The sequence below is a fragment of the Aplysia californica genome, unplaced genomic scaffold (genome assembly GCF_000002075.1).
Source record: "Aplysia californica isolate F4 #8 unplaced genomic scaffold, AplCal3.0 scaffold00125, whole genome shotgun sequence".
Taxonomy (NCBI): Eukaryota; Metazoa; Mollusca; class Gastropoda; order Aplysiida; family Aplysiidae; genus Aplysia; species Aplysia californica.
The window spans coordinates 336,283-363,452 of record NW_004797395.1 but is presented as its reverse complement, the minus strand read 5'-3'; the positions used below and the strand labels follow the sequence as shown (position 1 = coordinate 363,452).

Here is a 27,170-nt window from a genome sequence, read left to right as displayed (position 1 = left end):
TCAACACCGTTTTAGAACATTTAGGAGACAGGCTTCTACCGTTATTATCTTTAAAAATGGTGGCATTCTTACGTCATTGACTTTGAAAATGGTAAGACTTTACATGGGTTTTTAAAGCATTAGGACTTCCTTTGGTCCTCAGTTTTCCTCTTGTTTCAGAGAGGTTCTAGATTAAAATTGTACCGGATCTCATGTGCCCTCCATTTTTGGACATACATATGTCACGGTGCGGTGGAATCAGGCGCTCGTCAATTTTTGAACAAGTGGAGTAGATTAATCGGTATTAAATCATCTAAAAGCTTGTTCATCTGTCTTGGTCTAAATGAGCAAAAAAAATGCCCACCTATCTTGAATAGAAGTCGAGATATTTGCAATTTAAGAAGGTGGGTGGTACCTGGTTTCAGAGGTTGAATTAGCGAGAAAATGACTGCCAAAGTTTGGTAATATCAATAGCTTAAGAGTCCATGAAAACTGAAAATTTACATATTTTGTACCTTTTATCAACATTTTTCAGTAAAATTCACATGGAAATGTGTTGTTATACAAATATAAATGGTGTGGAGCAAATAAATAACTAAATAACAACCCCAAAGCAAACAAAAAAAACCCCACTAACAATTCGATGAAGTTTGTCTAACTGGCGGGAAAATATATCTATATCTACCTGTTTCTTGGATTTCGTCATTTTGACGAGCGCCTGATTTCACCACGATGCCTAGCATAATATTATCATTTAGGAGGCGGGATTCAACTCTGCTTGTCAGGGGCCAGGTCAGTCTGAAAGAGACAATGTCCTAGCATAAAAGACTGAGATACTTGATAAAAATGATGCCCATAAAAGAATCAAACTCAGGTCCTCTATGTCATGAGTGTACATCAATAGCTTGGACCTAATTGGCCAAAAAATGTTTTAATGCATCAAGGTCGTAACGTAATTACAACAAGTGGCAACTGTAACACAAAAAGTAAACCAAAGATCTTCAACGGCTTAAGTTAGTTTCTATAACACGAGTTTACTCCTAAAAATAGAAACAACTCAATAACAACAAAAATAAGATTTTGGAAAATTGTATGAGGTGAGAGTTGCTAAATGAGACTGAATGCTGGACAACTACTTCTGACAGTGAAAATAAATGATGGAGAAAAGAAACGTTGTCTCACAATAGTAATCGTAGTAGTAGTAATAATAATAATATATAGCATTTCTATAGCGCATATCCCCACTCAACAGCAGGCCCTATGCGCTTTACACAATATTATTACCCCAGCAGACCTTAGAACACTCCGAAACATTCTCAGCTTCCCGGGAAGCATACAGTGCAAGCAGCTGATTAAGCGCTCAAACACTAACAAACCAACAAGATCTTTCGCGATCTATAGCCGGGAACCTATTCCCACCTGGGTGAAGTGAGGAAAATTCGTGTAAAGTGCCTTTCCCAAGGACACAACTTCGGGCCCCTGACGGGATTCGAACCCACGACCTTACGGTTGCGAGTCCGAGAGCCTAACCACTAGGCCACCGAGGTCAGTAGTAGTAGTAGTAGTAGTAGTAGTAGTAGTAGTAGTAGTAGTAGTAGTAGTCGTCGTCGTCGTCGTCGTCGTCGTCGTCGTCGTCGTCGTCGTAGTAGTAGTAGTAGTAGTAGTAGTAGTAGTAGTAGTAGTAGTAGTAGTAGTAGTAGTAGTAGTAACACAGAGAGAGAGGGGGGAGAGAGGGAGAGAGAGAGAGAGAGAGAGAGAGAGAGAGAGAGAGAGAGAGAGAGAGAGAGAGAGAGAGAGCACTTCGGTACTTTCGGAATAATGTCTAGAGGAGAAACGTTGACCTTCTGTTTGTTTGTGTGTGTCGTTTCTCATCCGTTTCCAGGGTTATCTGAGTTGTAAAGATCATTCAGCCCTTTAATTCTGCCGCACGAAAGACGGGGTTAATTCGAACGACTTTCTTCGGTATGGAAAGAGACAAAACACAAAATTAAAACGTACCATACAATTCAATTTTGAGCGTTATCCATCCTCTGAGTTGTGTCGCAGTTCTAATGTTCTGGCATGAGTAATAATTGTATGATTGTTCTAGGTGGGTCGGTGTGCCTATCCGGCAGTCTACCCCCTTCCAGTGATACATTATAGGGTCATCCCATTTTGAAATAATTATAATATTGAATCTTTATTTTTGCCAACACACTTTGAGCTCTTAATTGTTGGTACAACCAAATATCTTTTATGGGTCTTTGTAGAATATATAATTACACTTCGAGTCGGTACTTACAAGTAACAAGCCGAAGTTCTGGGCTTTGATTCTTCAGAATTCTGCTTAATTGTTTCTCCTAAGAGCCTTCTGACCATAATTCTTGGCATTTATAAGACCTATTTTTGCGTTAAGTGCCGTTAAACTCTTACTAAAAATAAAACTAAACTTAAACCATTACGTGGAAGTAAGGAAATTGACTAGAGAAGCGTTTTGCAAAATATTGCACCTGGTAACCTGGTCACTTGTCTTTTACGTCATCTCCCAATCGACCAATAGGTGAAGGGAAAAATTTCAATAAGATTAAAATCTAGAAAAAGTTGGTCTTGTAATATACACTTCGTGTTCTGAATTAACTACAGTCGAACCTGCCCTGACGGCCACCTCTATAAGACGGCCACCTGTACAAACGGACACTTTCCATTTCCCCCCTTGCGTTTTTTCTATATAATTTAGCTGTGTAAAACGGGCACCTGACCAACGCGGCCGCGGCCACCATATTTCAACACACAACCCCTATCACACAAAGCAATAACACCTGTCTTAGACGGCCACCTTGGTGACTCCATTACGCTTTGTCATAAATCAAGCATTGGGCCCGTGGCGTTGTGGGCGAGCCGTCATAATCTAAAAACCTGTCGTTGTTAGGTAGTCCCTCCAACTGATCGTGTTGCGTAGGCCCCTCCCACTGTTGACCAATAGGTAACAAAATTAATTTTCAGCTTCTGGGGAGGGAAGTGTTGGATCCCTCATAACCCATACGCCCCGTCCAGAACCCATACACAAATCGTAAGTGAGATTAGTGGTCATTGTTTACCCAGTCTGTAACAAAGTAACAATGGACGTCAGCATGAACTTGTGACAGAAGAGTTGCTTGTTATCCGAGTGATAGTACGTGTGTTTGTTTTACCATAGCACTTGGTCCTCCTTGTTTGACACATTTCGTTTTATTGTCACCCGTGCACAAAAGCAGCTACAAAAGAAAAGAAAACCCAGCGAAAACAACAACAACAAAAACAAGAAACAATGCAACTACCTTCGGTTGGGACCTCAGAAAGGGAGGGTTTGTTTTCTTAGAAAGGAATGATTTGTTTTCTCCATCTTGATCAGTCCTGCCTAAGACGCCACCTGTCTTATACGGCCACTTTTCTCCTTGACAATGGGTGGCCGTCTTATACAGGTTCGACTGTACTTTCCATTAGTAACTTGCCCTTATTGCTCGATTGTGTTTCAATTGATAGACTAAAGGCACTATTTGCGGCCGGCCGAACTATGAGGCCACTTTCCTAATAAAGTAAATAACTCAGGTCTTCTTTCATTTTCCAAATGCAAGCTCCCGTGATGCACTGGCATGAATCACATGCTCAAAACAAAGATGGTCTCGATAGGCAGCAAAGTTTGAGAGTGGCAGTGGTTTCAAGAATTTGGTCGATCAAAATATCCCAAATTGAAAATTTGACTGGTCACTTGTCCATGGTCATTACAAAGCTTTCTTATTTTATTTTTATTCCATTATAGGTTCATGTGCTGAAGTAATGAGTAAATACCGTGTGTAAATGTCTTAAAATTTAAAAAAAAAAAAAGGGACCCAGGGAGTGGTGGCCGCATAGTATTCCCTTTTTTTTTTTTTTAAGGGACTTCTTGCGATCGGCGACGTCTGCAAAAGGTCCACTCCATTGGAGAAGGGACATTGTTGTGGTCAGTTGCTAACAGTGCCCATTTAACAGCAATTTAGCTTACATACATGCATTCAGAAAGCCTGGTTTGTTGTTCTCGACTTCAATGCGATTGATCAATCAAGAGTGACTCCATCAGTTTCGGCGCAGTCTGAAGAAACTGCCCTCTCGCTTGTACCTCTTGACAGGGTGACACAAGGCCCCGGGAATTTGAAAAAAAAAGCCGAGACCCGGGAGTGCCCCGGGAATTTGAGGAAATATGTAAATTGTCCCTGGAATGACCCAGGTAAATAAATAAAACCAAATCCGATAGGGTCAGTAAGTTCATCTTTGCCTGTTGCGATTGAGCTATTCGCTCAGCTTTTCCTGGTCTGATAACGAAACATTTGTGGAATGCAAGTTGTGAATTCTAAACGCCGTAAAAATAAATCAATATTTGCGACTGCAGTCACTTAAGAAAAAAGAAAGAAAAGAAAATCAAACGTCTTAATTTCAGCTTGTCGGGCTCGCCAACGTAACCGGTCAGTGAACCTGCGCACGCTCGCATCATAATAATATGTTATCATGGGAGTACATTTGCAGGGGTCAAAGCCTGAGCGTTGCTGAGTATTGGACTCCAGAGTGGGGGGAGGATTAGTGACTTTTAAAAAATACACTCAGGTCATTTGTTAAGGTGTCTGTCAAAATTCTCGGCAGTATTTACGAATTCATTGGGTTTTTTAATCTGTCAAAGTCGTTCATTGTCGTCAATGTAACAAGAGCCGATCATCATTAAGCTTTTTATTTCGTTCTCACTAATCTCACTTGTTTCTCCCAAGACTTCTTTGTTTTTTTGCTTACTTTACCGAGTACCGTACTGAGTTGGTAGTTTCATCTCTTTTGACACTGGAAGGTCATATAAGAGACGGCCGCTCGGGCCATAAAACTCGGGGAAAATGTGGGCCCAACGAGACTCGAACCCGGGATCTTCAACATATTCATGAAGAGTGCGTCTTACCACTAGGCTATAGTGACTCATGTTGTTTAGTTTATAACACCCTACTGTGCACAGATGGTCATTTCGAAGGCTGATCATTTGCTCTCTCAAGAGGACGCCGAGAGGGGGGGGGGGGTCAATAAAAAGCCGAAACTCAAGAGTATCATGCTGTCGGGATTCGAATCTTTGGCCAAAGTCCGTCAACGACAAGGCTACCCTGCAGGCACGTCTTCTTTAAAAAACAACCCCGCCCCACCGTACTCTACAAAATGATGTTGGGAGGTCCTGGCCGCATACATTATATCCCCATGCGATCGCATCACAATTCCCTGGCCGCTTAAGGGGAGGAGCGACCCTTGATTTTGCAGATTTTGGGTCAGGCTATGCACATTTTATATTGGCTGATTTTTTAAAATAAACCTGTTTTTTGTTTAAAAATAGCATGGATACAATTGAGAAAGACTTTATTCTCCAGGTAAATTGCCTTTAAAAACATGAGGATGGATTAATATAGTGAATTTTCACAATTATTGTCGGTTTTCAAAAAATGTAATTTTTGTGCAGTTTTCCCCTACTCCTTCCTTAGTTTTCATCCTTTTGACATGAAACTTTCAGGAAACATTGTTGGCACGGCTGCCATCAATGTAACAGAGAGATATTTGCGAAAAAAATAATACTTTTCCATTGGCAAGCAATTACGCAACCTAATTTTTTTTTACAGTTTTTTTATACTTTGGGAAAATTCTCATATTTATTTTTCTTTTGCACTTATTGAAAAAAAAACTTGCTGTTACACTGATAGGGTCTGGTTCAGGTATACTCTCCCCACATTTGGTCAAATTTAGTCTGTAAATAAGAAAGCCTTAGGGATTTGAAATCCATTGTTTATTTTCAAGATGGCGGCCGTTTTCATAGCAACCGCTTTAGCTATGTCAAAATGAAATTGCGTATCAAGAGATTTTACTATGTCTGTATGTATGTATAGTATAAGGTTTTACGGCGCTCGCAACTGCTAAGGTCATATGAGCGCGCTTACTATGTCTAACTTATATGTGTACTTAGATTTGATCTCGGGCAACAAACATAGAAAATGGTCTTCAAGGGTAGCTCCTCCCGTTAGTGTGTCCTCGATGAACACATAAAGGTGTCCTGATCGCAAACTGGTCCCTTCACATGGTTTTTTAAACGATCATCCTTCTTGGTAATATAGCCAAGAATGCTCTAGACCATCATACATTTATTGGCCTGAGGATGTGCAAGTTTGCAGACCAAATTTGTTTGTTGTTATCTCTAATCGTTTGACTTCTAGGGCAAATTAAGTGAGAAATGGGCGCAAATAGTGCCTTTGCTTTAAGTACGAAGCTTCTATCAACAATGTTACATAGTGTATGCAAATTATACATTGTAGATAAGTATAACGCTTATATTCAGAATGTTACATTATGTGTGTGCAATTAGATCAGTATAAAGTTTCTATTCACATTGTTACTAATTAAGAATTAACGTTTCAGCCGTCACGCCCTTTCCCAAGATGTGTATTGTCGGTGTCCTACTCCAACCGTGTGTCCGCGAAAGTAGGCAAAAGTTTTTAATTTTTTAATTATTTATTTATTTTATTTTATTTTATTTTATTTTATTTATTTTTTTTTTTCATATTTCTATATTTTTATTTTTATTTTTATTTTTATTTATTTTTTTATTTTTTTATTTTTTTTTGGGGGGGGTCTGAAATTAGAGTCTATGTCATTTTGAACCATTATCAAAATTGGTGATAAGATAAATAAAAAGAACACTAAACAAAATTTTGAACAAATCTTGAAGATAATAAGAAATAATTTTTTCCCAAAAATTTGGCAGATACATGGTTACAGTCGGACACTAGCAATACACAGAACAACGAGATGTTATCGGGATCGCAAGCCCTCCAATCCAGGAAGAATGGGGAAAAAAACGAAAGAGAAGAGAAATCAAACTAAAATGAACCCACGACTTTATTTTTCTGAGGTTGAAATCAAAGAGGAAGGCTTGCGTTTGTCGACGATTGGATGGATGCTCTCTTCTTTCTACCACTCCGATCTTCGCTTACGTCCTACAATTGAGCCGGGGGCGGTCACTGTGGCCGGGGCGTTGCCGAAGACACAGTCCGTGCGGCTGGCGATTTTGGGCAGGTAGGCGGAGCAGGAGGCGAGGCCGGAGAAACGATTGTCGCGACAGGAGGAGGGGAGCTGGGCACAGTTACAGCTCGTGTTGTAGAGAGCCTTCTGCCCTTCACACACGTTGATGAGTGTTTGGAAGTTGATGTTGGTGAAGAAATCCTGCACGGACAAATAAAATAGGTAATACGTATCATGTAGCTTGCTGTGGATCGACGCTACGATGGCAATATATTATAATTTTTAGATACTTCAACCATTCCGACTTGAAAAATCCAAGCAGTGTTGTGAGTTTATGTAAAAATGATCAACTTGTGTCCCGCGCGCTCATGACCATAAAATCAGCTTATTAAGTTATAAATAACAGGCTATCACTTGATGTCTTGTGAGAGTATCCATTGGAATCGGATGAAAACAGCTCGTGAATTAGATGAGGAGGAAAACAATTTCCTTCCATACACAGCCACTCCAACACTCCCTACCCCCCCCCCCCAATCCTCCCTGTCCCCTTTCTCTATCTCTCTTTGACTCTGCACTAAATGGAAGTTGCCGTGTCGAGGTGCCTGTCTTTACTCAAACAAACTGAAGAATCAGTTAATCAACATCAAACCTTAAGCTCACACAAAAAATAGGAAGAAGAGAAGTAAGATACCCACCACAGATAGGGTTGATAAGGGAAGAAAATCGGCGATCAAGAAGCCGCTGCATGAAGGCTTGGCGTCACCCTGGATGAGGCCCAAACTCAGCTCGTCAGAGAAGCCCATTGCCCTACGTGCAGTCAGAAACTCTTCCCGGGTCACACATCCGTCTGTGGGGTTTGTGTCGTAGTTCTTGATGGCGTTTTGTACCTGCAGGGACGGACGGAAGAGTGGTACGTGTACCAATGAATACTTGTACTTGTGTGGGTGGGGGGTATAGAGTGGTCAACGTATGTGTAGTGTGAATGTGTGTGTGTGTGTGTGTATGTGCGTGCGTGTGTGTGTGTGTGTGTGTGTGTGTGTGTGTGTGTGTGTGTGTGTGTGTGGAGAGAGGGGGGGTCATCACAGAGTGTGCGGGGTGGGGGAAAGAGAAGGGTAAGTTACAGAGTGGGCAGCGTGAAAAATGTTTCGAGGGCCAGGACAACAACTTGGGGTCTCCATCTCATAAACCTGCCCTGATTATGATTGTTCTGTCAGTCTATTACGAATATATAATGATATATATATATCTTTTTAAATATCTTATTGTGGAGTACATATTATTTCAGAATCGTGTTGAAGATAACTGATGCTCCCACCTATAGTTTTAAAAAGGCAATGTTTCAGAGGCAAACGGAGTGCTGAAATACAGATTTTCAAAAAAGGGGCCTCTTAAAGGGCAATGATCCGATGATCTCGGCACTGATATCAACAAAACTTCGAACAAACAAAATTCAATTATTTTGACAAATTTAACGTCTTCCTGGTAGAGTTTTATTTCTTCGAAGTTTAGTTGAAATTAATCTAAAGACGACGGAGTTATTGCCCTTTAAATTGGCCATTTTTTTAGACACCCGGTAGCCTACTTGACCTACAATCTCAGACCACCTGACAGTTGACCCACAGACCTGCTCAGCGACAGTAAGATTGCCGTCTCCGTTCGCGTCCAGGTTTTTGACCACGTTCTCAATAAGGTCGCCCACGCTAGAGTTGCTGATCCCTGCTGGCCTGGCCGCGCACGCTGAGACCAGTGTCGGACAACTGGCTTTGGGCTGTGGCTGTGGCTGTGGCTGTGGCTGTGGCTGTGGCTGTGGCTGTGGCTGTGGCTGTGGCTGTGGCTGTGGCTGTGGCTGTGGCTGTGGCACAGGGGTTGGTTGTGCGGTCAAGAACTAGTGGATGTTAGGCCAATGTCCGCCAAAATGACCAGGATGATGGAAGATCCGTGGTTGTTTGGCCAATGTCCGCCAAAATGTCCTTCCACAGGTCCGCCAAAAGGTCCACCAAAAGGTCCACCCCAAGGTCCACCAAAAAGTCCACTCCAAGGTCTGCCAAAATGTCCTCCCTCAGATCCGCCAAAAGGTCCACTCCAAGGTCTGCCAAAATGTCCTCTGCACGGGGCAACCACTAGCAGGAGTGTGGAGCAAAGCAGGCGAAACTGAGAAGAGGGAGAAATATGAGAGGTTGTTCTGAATGAGTCCCACGACAAAGCATTGGAATGAAACACTGTTCTACAGGGAATCAAAGAGGATATTATGGGAAAAGCGTGCAGCTGAAAGAAACGGGTTTGTACCGGAGAGTGGGCCAAAATTAAAAATGATATGTTCCAACTTTCAAGAAAATCTAAGATACAGGAAGTTAAGCCGTAAACTATCTTGCGTATTGTATAAAGCATGTAGCGTAAAACTAACTGTGGATTGTAGCTTGTAGAACCACAGAAGAACAGATCGTGTAGAAGGAACATTTTGTATCTTTGTGGTACGAGTATAAAGTTTATGGCACGGTGTCAGCATTGAGTGACAAATATTGCAGCAGCGTAACTGGCGTCTTTGGTGCACCGGTTAGGTGCTTGGCCGTCGTACACAGAAGGCACGAGTTCTATTCCAGAGTGGGGTGAATTTGTATCGAGTTTCCTGGTCTTTCTGATGGGACGTTGTATCCCTCTCAGCCCGGGTTGGCTTTGACAGGCAGGGTAGAGCCCCGTCTCGGAAGAGTAAAGGGTCTTGCATTAGATTAGTATTGTATTGTCTGAAAATGACTTTTTCCTCAGGCTCAACATTTATAATACATTGCCCTTCTCGGAGTTATTAACTCCCAAGATTGGCCGCGTGCTTATTTAAATAAAACCCGCAAAGTCCAGGTTTCAAGTCTAGCTTGTAGAAGAAAAGAACTAAACGTAATCTCGTAGTCTAACATTCAACTCACCATTGTGAAGATTCTATAATTTGCTTTTGTTTTTCACCTCAGGAAGACGTCAAAAGCCAAGGTAGAGGAAGGTGTGAGTAAAGACCCTCCTCTTCCCAGCGGTATTTATACAATCAGGTACCAAACTTTGCAGGTCTAAGTTCATCGATCATAAACGAAAAATCGTACCTTTTGCTACAGGACATCAACAGCAGGCTCTGTTCTCATATACTCGGGACAACTAATGCGAAAAAAACCCTAAAAACTGTGTTTACCGTTCCATATATTATCATTAGTTCATCACTGTTCTCATGGACGGTGTCAGACAGACAAACAGACAGACAGACAGACAGACAGACAGACAGACAGACAGACAGACAGACAGACAGACAGACAGGCAGACAGACAGACAGACAGGCAGGCAGACAGTCAATTTGATACCTACCGGCTCACCTTTAGGTGAGAGAGAGAGAGAGAGAGAGAGAGAGTGTGTGTGTGTGTGTGTGTGTGTGTGTGTGTGTGTGTGTGTGTGTGTGTGTGTGTGTGTGTGTGTGTGTGTGGGCGTGAGTGAGTGAGCGCGTGAGTGAGTGAGTGAAAGAGAGAGAGAGTGTGTGTGTGGGGGGGGGTGTATGTGTTTGTGTGTGAGAGAGAGAGGAGAGAGAGAGAGAGAGAGAGAGAGAGAGAGAGAGAGAGAGAGAGAGAGAGAGAGAGAGAGTGTGTACCCAACTTTGCAGGTCTAAGTTCATTGATCATAACGAAAAATCGTACCTTTTGTTACTGGACATCAACAACAGGCTCTATTCTCATGTACTCGGGACAATTAATGGGGGAAAAACTGTATCTACCGTTCCATATTATCATAGAGAACACCAAACAGAACTATGTATGGCTTAAATTTCAATAGCAATAATTATGCTAACAATAGACGTACAAGCAGTAATAAGAGACAGGTTGAATCATACTATACGTAACTGATGAAAACGGGTCCTTTCTTTTGTAAGTAACAGAGAGGCAAATTGGCACTTAGAAGCAGTCTTTTAAGCCCAATGGGCAAAAGCTGAATTCGCCAGGTAGGCTGACGTCACCGGCGGGCGGTGTTCGGAAAGCCCTCACGTATTATGTTCCACACCGTGACAGGAGCGATTTACATACGAGCCAGCGTGATAAACAAAGATATAAGGAACGAGTCTCTGTAGTGCGACAACACACCAGTGAACCATTATTGTGTCTCAGAGCGACTTCAAATTGGTCGAGAGCTTTTTGAATTTTGATTAGATATTACTATGTCTTTACTTTTCCATGTATTGAAGCACAGAAAGATATGTATTTATGCTTCATAAATTATTCAAAGGCGTTCGATAAAGTTAGACATGATGAGCTATTTAAAATACTGGAAAAGCTAGACATAGAAGGAAAAGATCTAAGAACTATCAGAAATTTGTACTGGGACCAAAATGCTGCTTTACGAATTAATGGAGAATACAGTGAATATATGCAGATTAGGCCAGGAGTGAGGCAAGGATGTGTTATGTCACCAGACCTCTTTAACATGTACAGTGAAACACTTCTTAGAAACATAGAAGAATGTCCAGGCCTCAAAGTAAATGGAGAAAATATTAATAACATCAGGTATGCAGATGACACAATTTTAATAGCAGGTTCCGAAAAAGACCTTCAATTGCTTCTAGATACTGTTGTAACAGAAAGTGAACGTAAATGATTATTGTTGAATCTATAGAAAACAGAATGCATGGTAATATCCAAAAAAGCAGCAAATCCTAGTTGTAATCTCATTAGCAAAGGTGAAAAGATCAAACAAGTCCAACAGTTTAAATATCTAGATATATTATAACATCTGATACCAAGTGTTCCACAAAAATAAAAAGGAGAACTGCAATGGCTAAGGCTAGTTTCAATAAAATGAGCCCAATCCTGAAAAATAGAAACATCTCAATGAACACCAAAATGAAAGTCCTGAAATGCTATGTTTGGTCAACCCTTCTATATGGCTGTGAATGCTGGACAATCACTAAAGACAGTGAAAATAAAATAGAAGCAACAGATATGTGGTTTCTTACGAGACTGCTAAGAGTATCGTGGAAGGAAAAGAAATCGAATGAGGCTGTGCTTGATGAAGCCCACGTGGGACACTCAATGTTAAAAACAATCAGGAAACGACAAATGCCGTTTTTGGGACACCTGAATAGACATAGAACATCTAGCTCTCACTGGCAAAATTGAGGGCAAGCGAGGCAGGGGTAGGCCCAGAACAACACACTCAGGGAACCTAAACAAAATAAATGGGTAACAGGGAAAGAACATGGAAACGTAGCTTTTATGAGAGCATCCGAGCAAAGGAATGAATGGAAAACCATGATCGCCGATGTCTGTCGCAGATCTGGCACTGGATGATGACGATGATGTCTTTACTTGAAACTAAATAAAGATGATCGAATCGTCAGCAATTAATCTTTTGTCCACTGTTCAGCCGACAAAAAGTGACTGACCGGTGAAAAAAAAAGATAGGGGGGGGGAGGGGGAGAGGGGGGATGGAGTGTCTATGATATAGAAGGAAATTATATTCCTCCGCATATAATTCACGAACTGCTTTCAGCCGTTTCCAATGGATTGTCTCACTTGAAATAAAGCGACAGCCTATTCATCATCATCATTTCCTTTCTCACCCTGGCCCAGGATATAGGCCACGAACAGACACTTTTCACATTTCCATATCCCAGGCCAGCCTTTTCATTTTATTCCATGTCTGCCTACCATTCTGTACATCAATTTCTGTGACTCTTCTCCAGGTTCCGCGTGGTATTCCCTTTGATCTTTTACTTCGTAGATTCCAATCCAATAGTTTCTTTGCTATGCAGTTGCCTGACTTCCTGAAAGTATGTCCAATACATAGTCGCACTGCCTTCTTCCTACCTCATCTCTGACTGGGTTCCGTCTTGTTCTCCTTAACACTTCCTCGTTAGTGACCCTGTCTGTCCACCTGATCCTCAGTAACTTCCTTAGAAACTTGTTCATGAAAACGTGGATCCTTTTTATTTTATGTAAGTCTGAGATGCATTCCATGTCTCACTTTGATACAACAAGACTGACTTCACATTTGGGTTTAAAATCTTCAGCTTTGTTCAAAGTAAGATATCCCTGGTTCTCTAAATCCTATTCAAAGATATGAAAGCAGCCTGTGCCTTTCCGATGCGCAACTTTAATTCGGCACCTCTTCCTCCTTCGCTGTCAATTATACTCCCAAGATAGCAGGATACAACGTCTTCTAGTACATTTCTTCCTATTGTGACCAGCTTCACTCTTTTTGCTTCTATCCTGATCAAAGCTGGGTAACAGAATTACTATTAACTTAATAAATTGATATTTCCATCGTAACGCCGACTCCCAAAGAGCTTCATGTTTCTACTTATCCTTTTATTTGTTCTGCGCAGGACTTCTTTGTGAATGTTGACTTCCAAACACTCATCAACGTGTGTGAAGGGCAGCAGGCTCTCTACAACACGAGCTGTAACTGTGCCCAGCTCCCCTCCTCCTGTCGCGACAATCGTTTCTCCGGCCTCGCCTCCTGCTCCGCCTACCTGCCCAAAATCGCCAGCCGCACGGACTGTGTCTTCGGCAACGCCCCGGCCACAGTGACCGCCCCCGGCTCAATTGTAGGACGCAAGAGAAGATCGGAGTGGTAGAAAGAAGAGAGCATCCATCCAATCGTTGACTAGCGCAAGACTTCCTCTTTGATTTCAACCTCTTGGAAAATAAAGTCGTGGGTTCATTTTAGTTTGATTTCTCTTCTCTTTGATTTCCTTTTTTCTTCGATTGGTTGACTCGGGACCACAAACACAGCCTCTTGTTCAGTGTAATGCCGGTGTCCGACTGTAACCGTGTATCCGCAAAATCATTTCCAAGCACTTTTTAAAAAGTAAGTTCTCATTGTCTACAAGAATTGTTCAAAATTTTGTTTACTGTTCTTTTTACTTCTGGTATCATCAATTTTAATAACAGTTCAAAATAACATCAGACAAAAAAATTACTTGACCTAATTTGACGGACACACGGTTAGAGTAGGACACCGACAATACGTATTTTGGGATCTTTGGTAAAGGTGTGGCGGCTGAAACGTTAGTTCTGAATGTGTAACATTGTGAATAGAAGCTTTATACATTATACTTATTGTAATGCATACAACAATTGTAACATTGTGAATAAAAGCTTCATACTTATCTATTTGCATACAATGTGTAACAGTAACATTGTGAATAGAAGCTTCGAACTCATTTACTATTTAAACACACTCCAGCAATAAGGGGAAGTTACTACTGACCAGTAGCAAACTCAGATCACGAAGTGTATAATATTACAAGATCAACCTTTTCTACTTCTCATTCTTATTGAAGTTTTTTCCCTTTCCCGACTGGTCGGCCTATAGCGTGTGGGGGTTGGGAAAGTTGACATACAGGAAATGTGACCAGATGGAACACTTGGGAAAAGGCTGCTCTGATCAATTTCCCTACGCCCACCCAATGGTTTAAGTTTAGTTTTAGTTTTAGTAAGAGTTTAAAAGCCCTCACAGCATAAATAGGTCTTAAGTGCCAAGAAGTGGATCTAGGGGTGTTACTAGAGAGTAACATAAGAAGAAAAAAGGAGAGATCAAGATAGTAGATGTTTGACCTGAAAGAAGGAGCTTACAACACCAAAGCGTCCACCAATTACGGCGCACCTGTGATCAAAGCTGGGTGAAACATGCAAGTGCTAATAAGGGAGAAAAACAAAGTTTATGCCTTGTGGCGTTTGAAATGCAAGTATTGTAGGTGGCGTATACGGGATGCGTTTCATAAACTGAAGTTTCCCTTCTCAATAACTTCAAACTCGTAGGATATTAATGGTGTCGTAACAGAACACAGCATTCATCATACAGTATCAATTGTCTCTGTACCAAAAGTGGTCGTAATTATATCATTTTGACTTGAGCTATGGCATTTAAAAAATAATTGTGTCTACACCATTTGTCCAAGGGCAAAACTATGACAAAGGTGCAAGAAAACAAGGAGGAATAAAAGCCATGCACACTGTGGTCTTTGACAGTACATGTACAAGCAGAATTAATTTTGTGTTGGCCAATTCCCGTTGGCATCACTGTCGATAGTCAATACCTCAGATCAGTGCTGAAAAGCAAATTAAGACCAGCCATTAAAAAAACAAACAACAACAACAACAACCCTGTATGCTGGAATCTCTCATCCCACCACAAAAAGACATTTGGCCAATAATCCACAGTGATCTTTGAATTTTGCGAAGAGCTATTCGTGGGATTTGGTGGAGCAGATACCCTATTTGAACCATTTAGTCCCTTTTGACTTTGTTTCTGTTTTCTAAATGTACGAAATGCTTCATGGTCACGATTTGATGACACAGACGAGATTCAAGAGGCGGCCAGGAAAGGAATAAGGGCCTTGGACAAAAGAACACTCGGTCATGTTTTTGAGCACTGGGTGTATCAAATTGGAAAGTGTTTACCTTAATAGAGCATAAATTATGTTGTATTTGTAGTATAAACATTTAAAATTATATTGAAAAACTAAAAAAAAATTTCATAGCCTGGAGCGGTAAAACTCAGGGAAAGTTATTTAAGAGTCACACATCGTACATATTTTTTCAAATGTATTAGTAAAGAACCTTGCCATTGAAAAGACAAATCCGTTCAATTTATGCGTGTAGTTACTGTACAATTTATCCCTCGACAAATCTTGAGCAATTTTAATGATAAAAATCCGTTAAAAAATTAAAATACAAAAAAGGGGTTAAAAGCAATATAATAAGCCAACTGATACATTTTAAAATCAAACAAAACTCTTGAAACGTACACTCACATCTTCTAAAATCAATACTGTGAGGTGAAAGGAACACCATTAGCAATCAGATACAGCAACTACCCCTCCCCTCTCACCACCTGGGAAAAAAGCCACTGTAAAGCGTTTTGTTGTTTGCAGCAGTATGAATAGTAGGGGTGCTCCTTCAGCTCAGTTGGTATCATGCTGGACTACAAAATGATGGCCCTGGTTTGAATTCCAGACAGAGTGTCCTTGAACTTGAGTCGTTTTGTGAAGCTTTCAAGGCTCTCAACTCAATCCATTTGGCTTGATCCTATCGGAGACAGACGTTAAATTTGGTGGTCCCACCTCTTAAATAACATAATACAGTAGAACATCACTATAGCGGCACCCGCTACAGTGGGATCATCCCTACAGCGGGACCTTACTAGAATGTCCTTTTTCTATGCAAACTCAATTACCTGTGCTCGGGTTTTGCGGGGCAGGGAAAGGCCCGAACTCGAATACAGCAGGAGAAATCGAACGAGGTCTAGCTGTGGGAAGGGGGGGGGGCGTAGGCAGTCTCCAAACAGGCAGTCAGCGGTGCGACAGTGTGATTGGCCAGTCCAGGGATGGGTGAGGTGAGGCAGGTGGCAGAGAGAGAGACAGAGACAGAGACAGAGTGAGAGAGAGAGAGAGAGAGAGAGAGAGAGAAGAGAGAGAGAGAGAGAGAGAGAGAGAGAGAGAGAGAGAGAGAGAGAGAGACGGTGCGGAGAGTATGCATTACGTGAACCACTCCAACAGTGATGTGCCGTAGTTTAGATGCTCAGTAAGAGAGCATATAGGCCATGGCACTAGGCCTAGGCTTGGCCAAAAAGTAAAAGAAGAGGAGCGTGTGAGTGTGTGATTCCTGATTAACTGAATTGCGACCGTTGATGCTCATCCTAGGCATACGCACGCATCCCCTTCACCAGTTCTACAGTAGGCCTAACGGTACAATAGACAGCACAAGAAACCAGACAAAGGAAAAGACTGCTTCCAACAAAGACAAAAGAAAATGTTTGTCACTCGAATTAAAGGCGGAGATAATCAACGAGGTTGATAAGAAAAGGAAGACCAATCTAAAGCGCAAATGTTATTGATATGGAAGGGAGGTAATCGTGTGGATGCAAAGAATTGTTTCGGTAATTTCCCCTTTGCATTCCTATAGCGGGAACTCGCCTACAACGGGATTTTTCTTCTGGAACCAAAAGTTCCGCTATAGCCGTGTTCTACAATAGTGTTGTTTGTGGGCATTAAACCCATACCCTTACTTTTTTTTTGACGAATAGCAGATCAAAATGGTCAGAAGGTGGGTGGCTGCTTAAAAGTGTATTATTTTTACATCAATGATTTTGAAAAGGATTAGACTTTTCAAGAATTTTTAAAGCACCGGGAATTCCATCTGGCTCCAAATTTCCTCTCGTTTCTATGTAGTTCTAGATCTAGATTAAAATTGAAACTGATATTTTTTTTCCCTTATACGTACGAGCGTTGTGCCGCTATCTATGTCTACCTGTTTCTTGGATTTCATTATTTTGACGAGCGCCTGATTTCACCACGATGCCTCACATAATATTATCATTTAGGAGGCGGGATTCAACTCTGCTTGTCAGGGGCCAGGTCAGTCTGAAAGAGACAATGTCCTAGCATAAAAGACTGAGATACTTGATAAAAATGATGCCCATAAAAGAATCAAACTCAGGTCCTCTATGTCATGAGTGTAAATCAATAGCTTGGACCTAATTGGCCAAAAAATGTTTTAATGCATCAAGGTCGTAACGTAATTACAAGTGGCAACTGTAACACAAAAAGTAAACCAAAGATCTTCAACGGCTTAAGTTAGTTTCTATAACACGAGTTTACTCCTAAAAATAGAAACAACTCAATAACAACAAAAATAAGGATTTTGGAAAATTGTATGAGGTGAGAGTTGCTAAATGAGACTGAATGCTGGACAACTACTTCTGACAGTGAAAATAAATGATGGAGAAAAGAAACGTTGTCTCACAATAGTAGTCGTAGTAGTAGTAATAATAATAATATATAGCATTTGTATAGCGCATATCCCCACTCAACAGCAGGCTGTATGCGCTTTACACAAAATTATTACCCCAGCAGACCTTAGAGCACTCCGAAACATTCACAGCTTCCCGGGAAGCATACAGTGCAAGCAGCTGATTAAGCGCTCAAACACTAACAAACCAACAAGATTTTTCGCGATCTATAGCCGGGTACCTATTCCCACCTGGGTGAAGTGAGGAAAATTCGTGTAAAGTGCCTTTCCCAAGGACACAACTTCGGGCCCCTGACGGGATTCGAACCCACGACCTTACGGTTGCGAGTCCGAGAGCCTAACCACTAGGCCACCGAGGTCAGTAGTAGTAGTAGTAGTAGTAGTAGTAGTAGTAGTAGTAGTAGTAGTAGTAGTAGTAGTAGTAGTAGTAGTAGTAGTAACACAGAGAGAGAGGGGGGGAGAGGGAGAGAGAGAGTAGTAGTAGTAGTAGTAGTAGTAGTAGAGAGAGAGGGGGGGAGAGGGAGAGAGAGAGAGAGAGAGAGAGAGAGAGAGAGAGAGAGAGAGAGAGAGAGAGAGCACTTCGGTACTTTCGGAATAATGTCTTAGAGGAGAAACGTTGACCTTCTGTTTGTTTGTGTGTGTCGTTTCTCATCCGTTTCCAGGGTTATCTGAGTTGTAAAGATCATTCAGCCCTTTAATTCTGCCGCACGAAAGACGGGGTTAATTCGAACGACTTTCTTCGGTATGGAAAGAGACAAAACACAAAATTAAAACGTACCATACAATTCAATTTTGAGCGTTATCCATCCTCTGAGTTGTGTCGCAGTTCTGTTGTTCTGGCATGAGTAATAATTGTATGATTGTTCTAGGTGGGTTGGTGTGCCTATCCGGCAGTCTATCCCCTTCCAGTGATACATTATAGGGTCATCCCATTTTGAAATATAATATTGAATCTTTATTTTTGCCAACACACTTTGAGCTCTTAATTGTTGGTACAACCAAATATCTTTTATGGGTCTTTGTAGAATATATAATTACACTTCGAGTCGGTACTTACAAGTAACAAGCCGAAGTTCTGGGTTTTGATTCTTCAGAATTCTGCTTAATTGTTTCTCCTAAGAGCCTTCTGACCATAATTCTTGGCATTTGTAAGACCTATTTTTGCGTTAAGTGCCGTTAAACTCTTACTAAAAATAAAACTAAACGTAAACCATTACATGGAAGTAAGGAAATTGACCAGAGAAGCGTTTTGCAAAATATTGCACCTGGTAACCTGGTCACTTGTCTTTTACGTCATCTCCCAATCGACCAATAGGTGAAGGGGAAAATTTCAATAAGATTAAAATCTAGAAAATGTTGGTCTTGTAATATACACTTCGTGTTCTGAATTAACTACTTTCCATTAGTAACTTGCCCTTATTGCTCGATTGTGTTTAAATTGATAGACTAAAGCCACTATTTGCGGCCGGCCGAACTATGAGGCCATTTTCCTAATAAAGTAAATAACTCAGGTCTTCTTTCATCTTCCAAATGCAAGCTCCCGTGATGCACTGGCATGAATCACATGCTCAAAACAAAGATGGTCTCGATAGACAGCAACGTTTGAGAGTGGCAGTGGTTTCAAGAATTTGGTCGATCAAAATATCCCAAAGTGAAAATTTGACTGGTCACTTGTCCATGGTCATTACAAAGCTTTCTTATTTTATTTGTATTCCATTATAGGTTCATGTATGTGTTGAAGTAATGAGTAAATACCGTGTGTAAATGTCTTAACATTTTTTTTTTAAAAAAAGGGACTCAGGGAGTGGTGGCCGCATAGTATTCCCTTTTTTTTTTTTTAAAGGGACTTCTTGCGATCGGCGACGTCTGCAAAAGGTCCACTCCATTGGAGAAGGGACATTGTTGTGGTCAGTTGCTAATAGTGCCCATTTAACAGCAATTTAGCTTACATACATGCATTCAGAAAGCCTGGTTTGTTGTTCTCGACTTCAATGCGATTGATCAATCAAGAGTGACTCCATCAGATTCGGCGCAGTCTGAAGAAACTGCCCTCTCGCTTGTACCTCTTGACAGGGTGACACAAGGCCCCGGGAATTTGAAAAAAAAAGCCGAGACCCGGGAGTGCCCCGGGAATTTGAGGAAATCTGTAAATTGTCCCTGGAATGACCCAGGTAAATAAATAAAACCAAATCCGATAGGGTCAGTAAGTTCATCTTTGCCTGTTGCGATTGAGCTATTCGCTCAGCTTTTCCTGGTCTGATAACGAAACATTTGTGGAATGCAAGTTGTGAATTCTAAACGCCGTAAAAATAAATCAATATTTGTGACTGCAGTCACTTAAGAAAAAAGAAAGAAAAGAAAATCAAACGTCTTAATTTCAGCTTGTCGGGCTCGCCAACGTAACCGGTCAGTGAACCTGCGCACGCTCGCATCATATGTTATCATGGGAGTACATTTGCAGGGGTCAAAGCCTGAGCGTTGCTGAGTATTGGACTCCAGAGTGGGGGGAGGATTATTGACTTTAAAAAAATACACTCAGGTCATTTGTGAAGGTGTCTGTCAAAATTCCCGGCAATATTTACGAATTCACTGGGTTTTTTTAATCTGTCAAAGTCGCTCATTGTCGTCAATGTAACAAGAGCCGATCATCGTTTTTATCATCTTTTTATTTCGTTCTCACTAATCTCACTTGTTTCTCCCAAGACTTTTTTGTTTTTTTGCTTACTTTACCGAGTACCGTACTGAGTTGGTAGTTTCATCTCTTTTGACACTGGAAGGTCATATAAGAGACGGCCGCTCGGGCCATAAAACTCGGGGAAAATGTGGGCCCAACGAGACTCGAACCTGGGATCTTCAACATATTCATGAAGAGTGCGTCTTACCACTAGGCTACAGTGACTCATGTTGTTTAGTTTATAACACCCTACTGTGCACAGATGGTCATTTCGAAGGCTGATCACTTGCTCTCTCAAGAGGACGCCGAGAGGGGGGGGGGGGTCAATAAAAAGCCGAAACTCAAGAGTATCATGCTGTCGGGATTCGAATCTTTGGCCAAAGTCCGTCAACGACAAGGCTACCCTGCAGGCACGTCTTCTTTAAAAAACAACCCCGCCCCACCGTACTCTACAAAATGATGTTGGGAGGTCCTGGCCGCATACATTATATCCCCATGCGATCGCATCACAATTCCCTGGCCGCTTAAGGGGAGGAGCGACCCTTGATTTTGCAGATTTTGGGTCAGGCTATGCACATTTTATATTGGCTGATTTTTTAAAATAAACCTGTTTTTTGTTTAAAAATAGCATGGATACAATTGAGAAAGACTTTATTCTCCAGGTAAATTGCCTTTAAAAACATGAGGATGGATTAATATAGTGAATTTTCACAATTATTGTCGGTTTTCAAAAACTGTAATTTTTGTGCAGTTTTCCCCTACTCCTTCCTTAGTTTTCATCCTTTTGACATGAAACTTTCAGGAAACATTGTTGGCACGGCTGCCATCAATGTAACAGAGAGATATTTGCGAAAAAAATAATACTTTTCCATTGGCAAGCAATTACGCAACCTAAATTTTTTTTACAGTTTTTTTATACTTTGGGAAAATTCTCATATTTATTTTTCTTTTGCACTTATTGAAAAAAAAACTTGCTGTTACACTGATAGGGTCTGGTTCAGGTATACTCTCCCCACATTTGGTCAAATTTAGTCTGTAAATAAGAAAGCCTTAGGGATTTGAAATCCATTGTTTATTTTCAAGATGGCGGCCGTTTTCATAGCAACCGCTTTAGCTATGTCAAAATGAAATTGCGTATCAAGAGATTTTACTATGTCTGTATGTATGTATAGTATAAGGTTTTACGGCGCTCGCAACTGCTAAGGTCATATGAGCGCGCTTACTATGTCTAACTTATATGTGTACTTAGATTTGATCTCGGGCAACAAACATAGAAAATGGTCTTCAAGGGTAGCTCCTCCCGTTAGTGTGTCCTCGATGAACACATAAAGGTGTCCTGATCGCAAACTGGTCCCTTCACATGGTTTTTTAAACGATCATCCTTCTTGGTAATATAGCCAAGAATGCTCTAGACCATCATACATTTATTGGCCTGAGGATGTGCAAGTTTGCAGACCAAATTTGTTTGTTGTTATCTCTAATCGTTTGACTTCTAGGGCAAATTAAGTGAGAAATGGGCGCAAATAGTGCCTTTGCTTTAAGTACGAAGCTTCTATCAACAATGTTACATAGTGTATGCAAATTATACATTGTAGATAAGTATAACGCTTATATTCAGAATGTTACATTATGTGTGTGCAATTAGATCAGTATAAAGTTTCTATTCACATTGTTACTAATTAAGAATTAACGTTTCAGCCGTCACGCCCTTTCCCAAGATGTGTATTGTCGGTGTCCTACTCCAACCGTGTGTCCGCGAAAGTAGGCAAAAGTTTTTAATTTTTTAATTATTTATTTATTTTATTTTATTTTATTTTCATCTTATTTATTTTTTTTTTTCATATTTCTATATTTTTATTTTTATTTTTATTTATTTATTTATTTATTTATTTATTTATTTTTTTTTGGGGGGGGGGGGTCTGAAATTAGAGTCTATGCCATTTTGAACCATTATCAAAATTGGTGATAAGATAAATAAAAAAAACACTAAACAAAATTTTGAACAAATCTTGAAGATAATAAGAAATAATTTTTTCCCAAAAATTTGGCAGATACATGGTTACAGTCGGACACTAGCAATACACAGAACAACGAGATGTTATCGGGATCGCAAGCCCTCCAATCCAGGAAGAATGGGAAAAAAACGAAAGAGAAGAGAAATCAAACTAAAATGAACCCACGGCTTTATTTTTCTGAGGTTGAAATCAAAGAGGAAGGCTTGCGTTTGTCGACGATTGGATGGATGCTCTCTTCTTTCTACCACTCCGATCTTCTCTGTAAATAAGAAAGCCTTAGGGATTTGAAATCCATTGTTTATTTTCAAGATGGCGGCCGTTTTCATAGCAACCGCTTTAGCTATGTCAAAATGAAATTGCGTATCAAGAGATTTTACTATGTCTGTATGTATGTATAGTATAAGGTTTTACGGCGCTCGCAACTGCTAAGGTCATATGAGCGCGCTTACTATGTCTAACTTATATGTGTACTTAGATTTGATCTCGGGCAACAAACATAGAAAATGGTCTTCAAGGGTAGCTCCTCCCGTTAGTGTGTCCTCGATGAACACATAAAGGTGTCCTGATCGCAAACTGGTCCCTTCACATGGTTTTTTAAAACGATCATCCTTCTTGGTAATATAGCCAAGAATGCTCTAGACCATCATACATTTATTGGCCTGAGGATGTGCAAGTTTGCAGACCAAATTTTGTTGTTGTTATCTCTAATCGTTTGACTTCTAGGGCAAATTAAGTGAGAAATGGGCGCAAATAGTGCCTTTGCTTTAAGTACGAAGCTTCTATCAACAATGTTACATAGTGTATGCAAATTATACATTGTAGATAAGTATAACGCTTATATTCAGAATGTTACATTATGTGTGTGCAATTAGATCAGTATAAAGTTTCTATTCACATTGTTACTAATTAAGAATTAACGTTTCAGCCGTCACGCCCTTTCCCAAGATGTGTATTGTCGGTGTCCTACTCCAACCGTGTGTCCGCGAAAGTAGGCAAAAGTTTTTAATTTTTTAATTATTTATTTATTTTATTTTATTTTATTTTATTTTATTTATTTATTTTTTTCATATTTCTATATTTTTATTTTTATTTTTATTTTTATTTATTTATTTATTTTTTATTTTTTTTTTGGGGGGGGGTCTGAAATTAGAGTCTATGTCATTTTGAACCATTATCAAAATTGGTGATAAGATAAATAAAAAGAACACTAAACAAAATTTTGAACAAATCTTGAAGATAATAAGAAATAATTTTTTCCCAAAAATTTGGCAGATACATGGTTACAGTCGGACACTAGCAATACACAGAACAACGAGATGTTATCGGGATCGCAAGCCCTCCAATCCAGGAAGAATGGGGAAAAAAACGAAAGAGAAGAGAAATCAAACTAAAATGAACCCACGACTTTATTTTTCTGAGGTTGAAATCAAAGAGGAAGGCTTGCGTTTGTCGACGATTGGATGGATGCTCTCTTCTTTCTACCACTCCGATCTTCGCTTACGTCCTACAATTGAGCCGGGGGCGGTCACTGTGGCCGGGGCGTTGCCGAAGACACAGTCCGTGCGGCTGGCGATTTTGGGCAGGTAGGCGGAGCAGGAGGCGAGGCCGGAGAAACGATTGTCGCGACAGGAGGAGGGGAGCTGGGCACAGTTACAGCTCGTGTTGTAGAGAGCCTTCTGCCCTTCACACACGTTGATGAGCGTTTGGAAGTTGATGTTGGTGAAGAAATCCTGCACGGACAAATAAAATAGGTAATACGTATCATGTAGCTTGCTGTGGATCGACGCTACGATGGCAATATATTATAATTTTTAGATACTTCAACCATTCCGACTTGAAAAATCCAAGCAGTGTTGTGAGTTTATGTAAAAATGATCAACTTGTGTCCCGCGCGCTCATGACCATAAAATCAGCTTATTAAGTTATAAATAACAGGCTATCACTTGATGTCTTGTGAGAGTATCCATTGGAATCGGATGAAAACAGCTCGTGAATTAGATGAGGAGGAAAACTATTTCCTTCCATACACAGCCACTCCAACACTCCCTACCCCCCCCCCCCCCCAATCCTCCCTGTCCCCTTTCTCTATCTCTCTTTGACTCTGCACTAAATGGAAGTTGCCGAGTCGAGGTGCCTGTCTTTACTCAAACAAACTGAAGAATCAGTTAATCAACATCAAACCTTAAGCTCACACAAAAAATAGGAAGAAGAGAAGTAAGATACCCACCACAGATAGGGTTGATAAGGGAAGAAAATCGGCGATCAAGAAGCCGCTGCATGAAGGCTTGGCGTCACCCTGGATGAGGACCAAACTCAGCTCGTCAGAGAAGCCCATTGCCCTACGTGTTGAGAGAAAACTCTTCCGGGTCACACATTCGACTGGGGGTAGAGGGCCAAGTACTTTAGTGACGTGTTACCCTCGCTGTGACGGACAGGAAAGCGTTACGTGTACCAATGAATACTTGTACTTGTGTGGGTGGGGGGTATAGAGTGGTCAACGTATGTGTAGTGTGAATGTGTGTGTGTGTGTGTGTATGTGCGTGCGTGTGTGTGTGTGTGTGTGTGTGTGTGTGTGTGTGTGTGTGTGTGTGTGTGTGTGTGTGTGGAGAGAGGGGGGGGGGGTCATCACAGAGTGTGCGGGGTGGGGGAAAGAGACGGGTAAGTTACAGAGTGGGCAGCGTGAGAAATGTTTCGAGGGCCAGGACAACAACTTGGGGTCTCCATCTCATAAACCTGCCCTGATTATAATTGTTCTGTCAGTCTATTACGAATATATAATGATATATATATATATCTCTCTTTAAATATCTTATTGTGGAGTACATATTATTTCAGAATCGTGTTGAAGATAACTGATGCTCCCACCTATAGTTTTAAAAAGGCAATGTTTCAGAGGCAAACGGAGTGCTGAAATACAGATTTTCAAAATAGGGGCCTCTTAAAGGGCAATGATCCGATGATCTCGGCACTGATATCAACAAAACTTCGAACAAACAAAATTCAATTATTTTGACAAATTTAACGTCTTCCTGGTAGAGTTTTATTTCTTCGAAGTTTTGTTGAAATTAATCTAAAGACGACGGAGTTATTGCCCTTTAAATTGGTCATTTTTTTTAGACACCCGGTAGCCTACTTGACCTACAATCTCAGACCACCTGACAGTTGACCCACAGACCTGCTCAGCGACAGTAAGATTGCCGTCTCCGTTCGCGTCCAGGTTTTTGACCACTTTCTCAATAAGGTCGCCCACGCTAGAGTTGCTGATCCCTGCTGGCCTGGCCGCGCACGCTGAGGCCAGTGTCGGACAACTGGCTTTGGGTTGTGGCTGTGGCTGTGGCTGTGGCTGTGGCTGTGGCACAGGGGTTGGTTGTGCGGTCACGGGGGAGCTAGGGATGTGAGGATGGTGGAAATGACCAGGATGATGGAAGAACCCGTGGTTGTTTGGCCAATGTCCGCCAAAATGTCCTCCCTCAGATCCACCAAAAGGTCCACCAAAAAGTCCACCCCAAGGTCCACCAAAAGGTCCACCCCAAGGTCCACCAAAAGGTCCACCCCAAGGTCCACCAAAAGGTCCACTCCAAGGTCTGCCAAAATGTCCTCCCTTAGATCCGCCAAAAGGTCCACCAAAAGGTCCATCTCCCCATTGGTGGCATATGCACGGGGCAACCACTAGCAGGAGTGCGGAGCAAAGCAGGCGAAACTGCAAAGAGGGAGAAATATGAGAGGTTGTTCTGAATGAGTCCCACGACAAAGCATTGGAATGAAACACTGTTCTACAGGGAATCAAAGAGGATATTATGGGAGAAGCGTGCAGCTGAAAGAAACGGGTTTGTACCGGAGAGTGGGCCAAAATTAAAAATGATATGTTCCAACTACTTTCAAGAAAATCTAAGATACAGGAGGTTAAGCCGTAAACTATCTTGCGTATTGTATAAAGCATGTAGCGTAAAACTAACTGTGGATTGCAGCCTGTAGAACCACAGAAGAACAGATCGTGTAGAAGGAACATTTTGTATCTTTGTGGTACGAGTATAAAGTTTATGGCACGGTGTCAGCATTGAGTGACAAATATTGCAGCAGCGTAACTGGCGTCTTTGGTGCACCGGTTAGGTGCTTGGCCGTCGTACACAGAAGGCACGAGTTCTATTCCAGAGTGGGGGGAATTTGTATCGAGTCTCCTGGTCTTTCTGATGGGGCGCTGTATCCCTCTAAGCCCGGGTTGGCTTTGACAGGCAGGGTAGAGCCCCGTCTCGGAAGAGTAAAGGGTCTTGCATTAGATTAGTATTGTATTGTCTGAAAATGACTTTTTCCTCAGGCTCAACATTTATAATACATTGCCCTTCTCGGAGTTATTAACTCCCAAGATTGAGAGCGTGCGTATTTACAAGAGCGGAGCGGCGAAGGTTTAAAAGAAACGTGGAAAACAAAAGAATAAGAGAAGCAGAGAAGCAAGGAAAGGACAGCAGTGGAAGGATCGAGAGAGGAGAGAGCCAGAGACGGGGACACCGGGGAGAGGAAAGAGGGGGGGGAGGAGAGAGAGAGAGAGAGAGAGAGAGAGAGAGAGAGAGAGAGAGGAAGGCGAAGGAGACAGGAGGAGGAAAAACGAGACGAGAGCGACGAGGGAGAGGAGGGAGAGAGGAAAGGAGAGGACCGGAACCCAGAGCCGGACGGGACGAGACAGACGAAGAAGAGGCAAAAGGA

At 41.4% G+C, this 27,170-nt stretch overlaps 3 protein-coding genes across 3 annotated transcripts in view; 1 reads left to right on the top strand and 2 right to left on the bottom strand.

Moving 5' to 3' along the window:
* Window positions 1–2,111, top strand: part of LOC101857943 — a 22,116-nt gene extending 20,005 nt beyond the window's left edge. The window contains exon 5 of the mRNA XM_005096299.3: window positions 2,069–2,111. Coding sequence (XP_005096356.1) covers window positions 2,069–2,111 — 43 coding nt within the window. The remainder of the gene's footprint in view (window positions 1–2,068) is intronic.
* A 4,750-nt stretch (window positions 2,112–6,861) lies between these two features.
* Window positions 6,862–8,882, bottom strand: LOC101850555. The gene is made up of 3 exons (XM_005096264.3): window positions 8,630–8,882; window positions 7,701–7,892; window positions 6,862–7,206 (listed from the first exon to the last, which is right to left on the bottom strand). Exons 2-3 carry the CDS (start codon window positions 7,806–7,808, stop codon window positions 6,955–6,957), a joined length of 360 nt encoding a protein of 119 aa, XP_005096321.3. The 5' UTR covers window positions 7,809–7,892; window positions 8,630–8,882; the 3' UTR covers window positions 6,862–6,954.
* Window positions 8,883–22,620: 13,738 nt separating this feature from the next.
* On the bottom strand, window positions 22,621–24,808 carry LOC101857713. The gene is made up of 3 exons (XM_035969188.1): window positions 24,697–24,808; window positions 23,952–24,199; window positions 22,621–22,714 (listed from the first exon to the last, which is right to left on the bottom strand). The coding sequence occupies exons 1-3, from the start codon at window positions 24,802–24,804 to the stop codon at window positions 22,711–22,713; spliced, it is 360 nt and encodes a 119-aa protein (XP_035825081.1). The 5' UTR covers window positions 24,805–24,808; the 3' UTR covers window positions 22,621–22,710.
* Between the last annotated feature and the right edge of the window lie 2,362 nt (window positions 24,809–27,170).

Coding starts and splice junctions, on each gene's coding strand:
- LOC101850555 (XM_005096264.3), bottom strand. CDS start 7,808: ATGGGCTTCTCTGACGAGCTGAGTTTGGGCCTCATCCAGGGTGACGCC. Junction 7,207..7,700: donor CCTTATCAACCCTATCTGTG/GTGGGTATCTTA, acceptor TTGTCCGTGCAG/GATTTCTTCACCAACATCAA.
- LOC101857713 (XM_035969188.1), bottom strand. CDS start 24,804: ATGGGCTTCTCTGACGAGCTGAGTTTGGTCCTCATCCAGGGTGACGCC. Junction 24,200..24,696: donor CCTTATCAACCCTATCTGTG/GTGGGTATCTTA, acceptor TTGTCCGTGCAG/GATTTCTTCACCAACATCAA.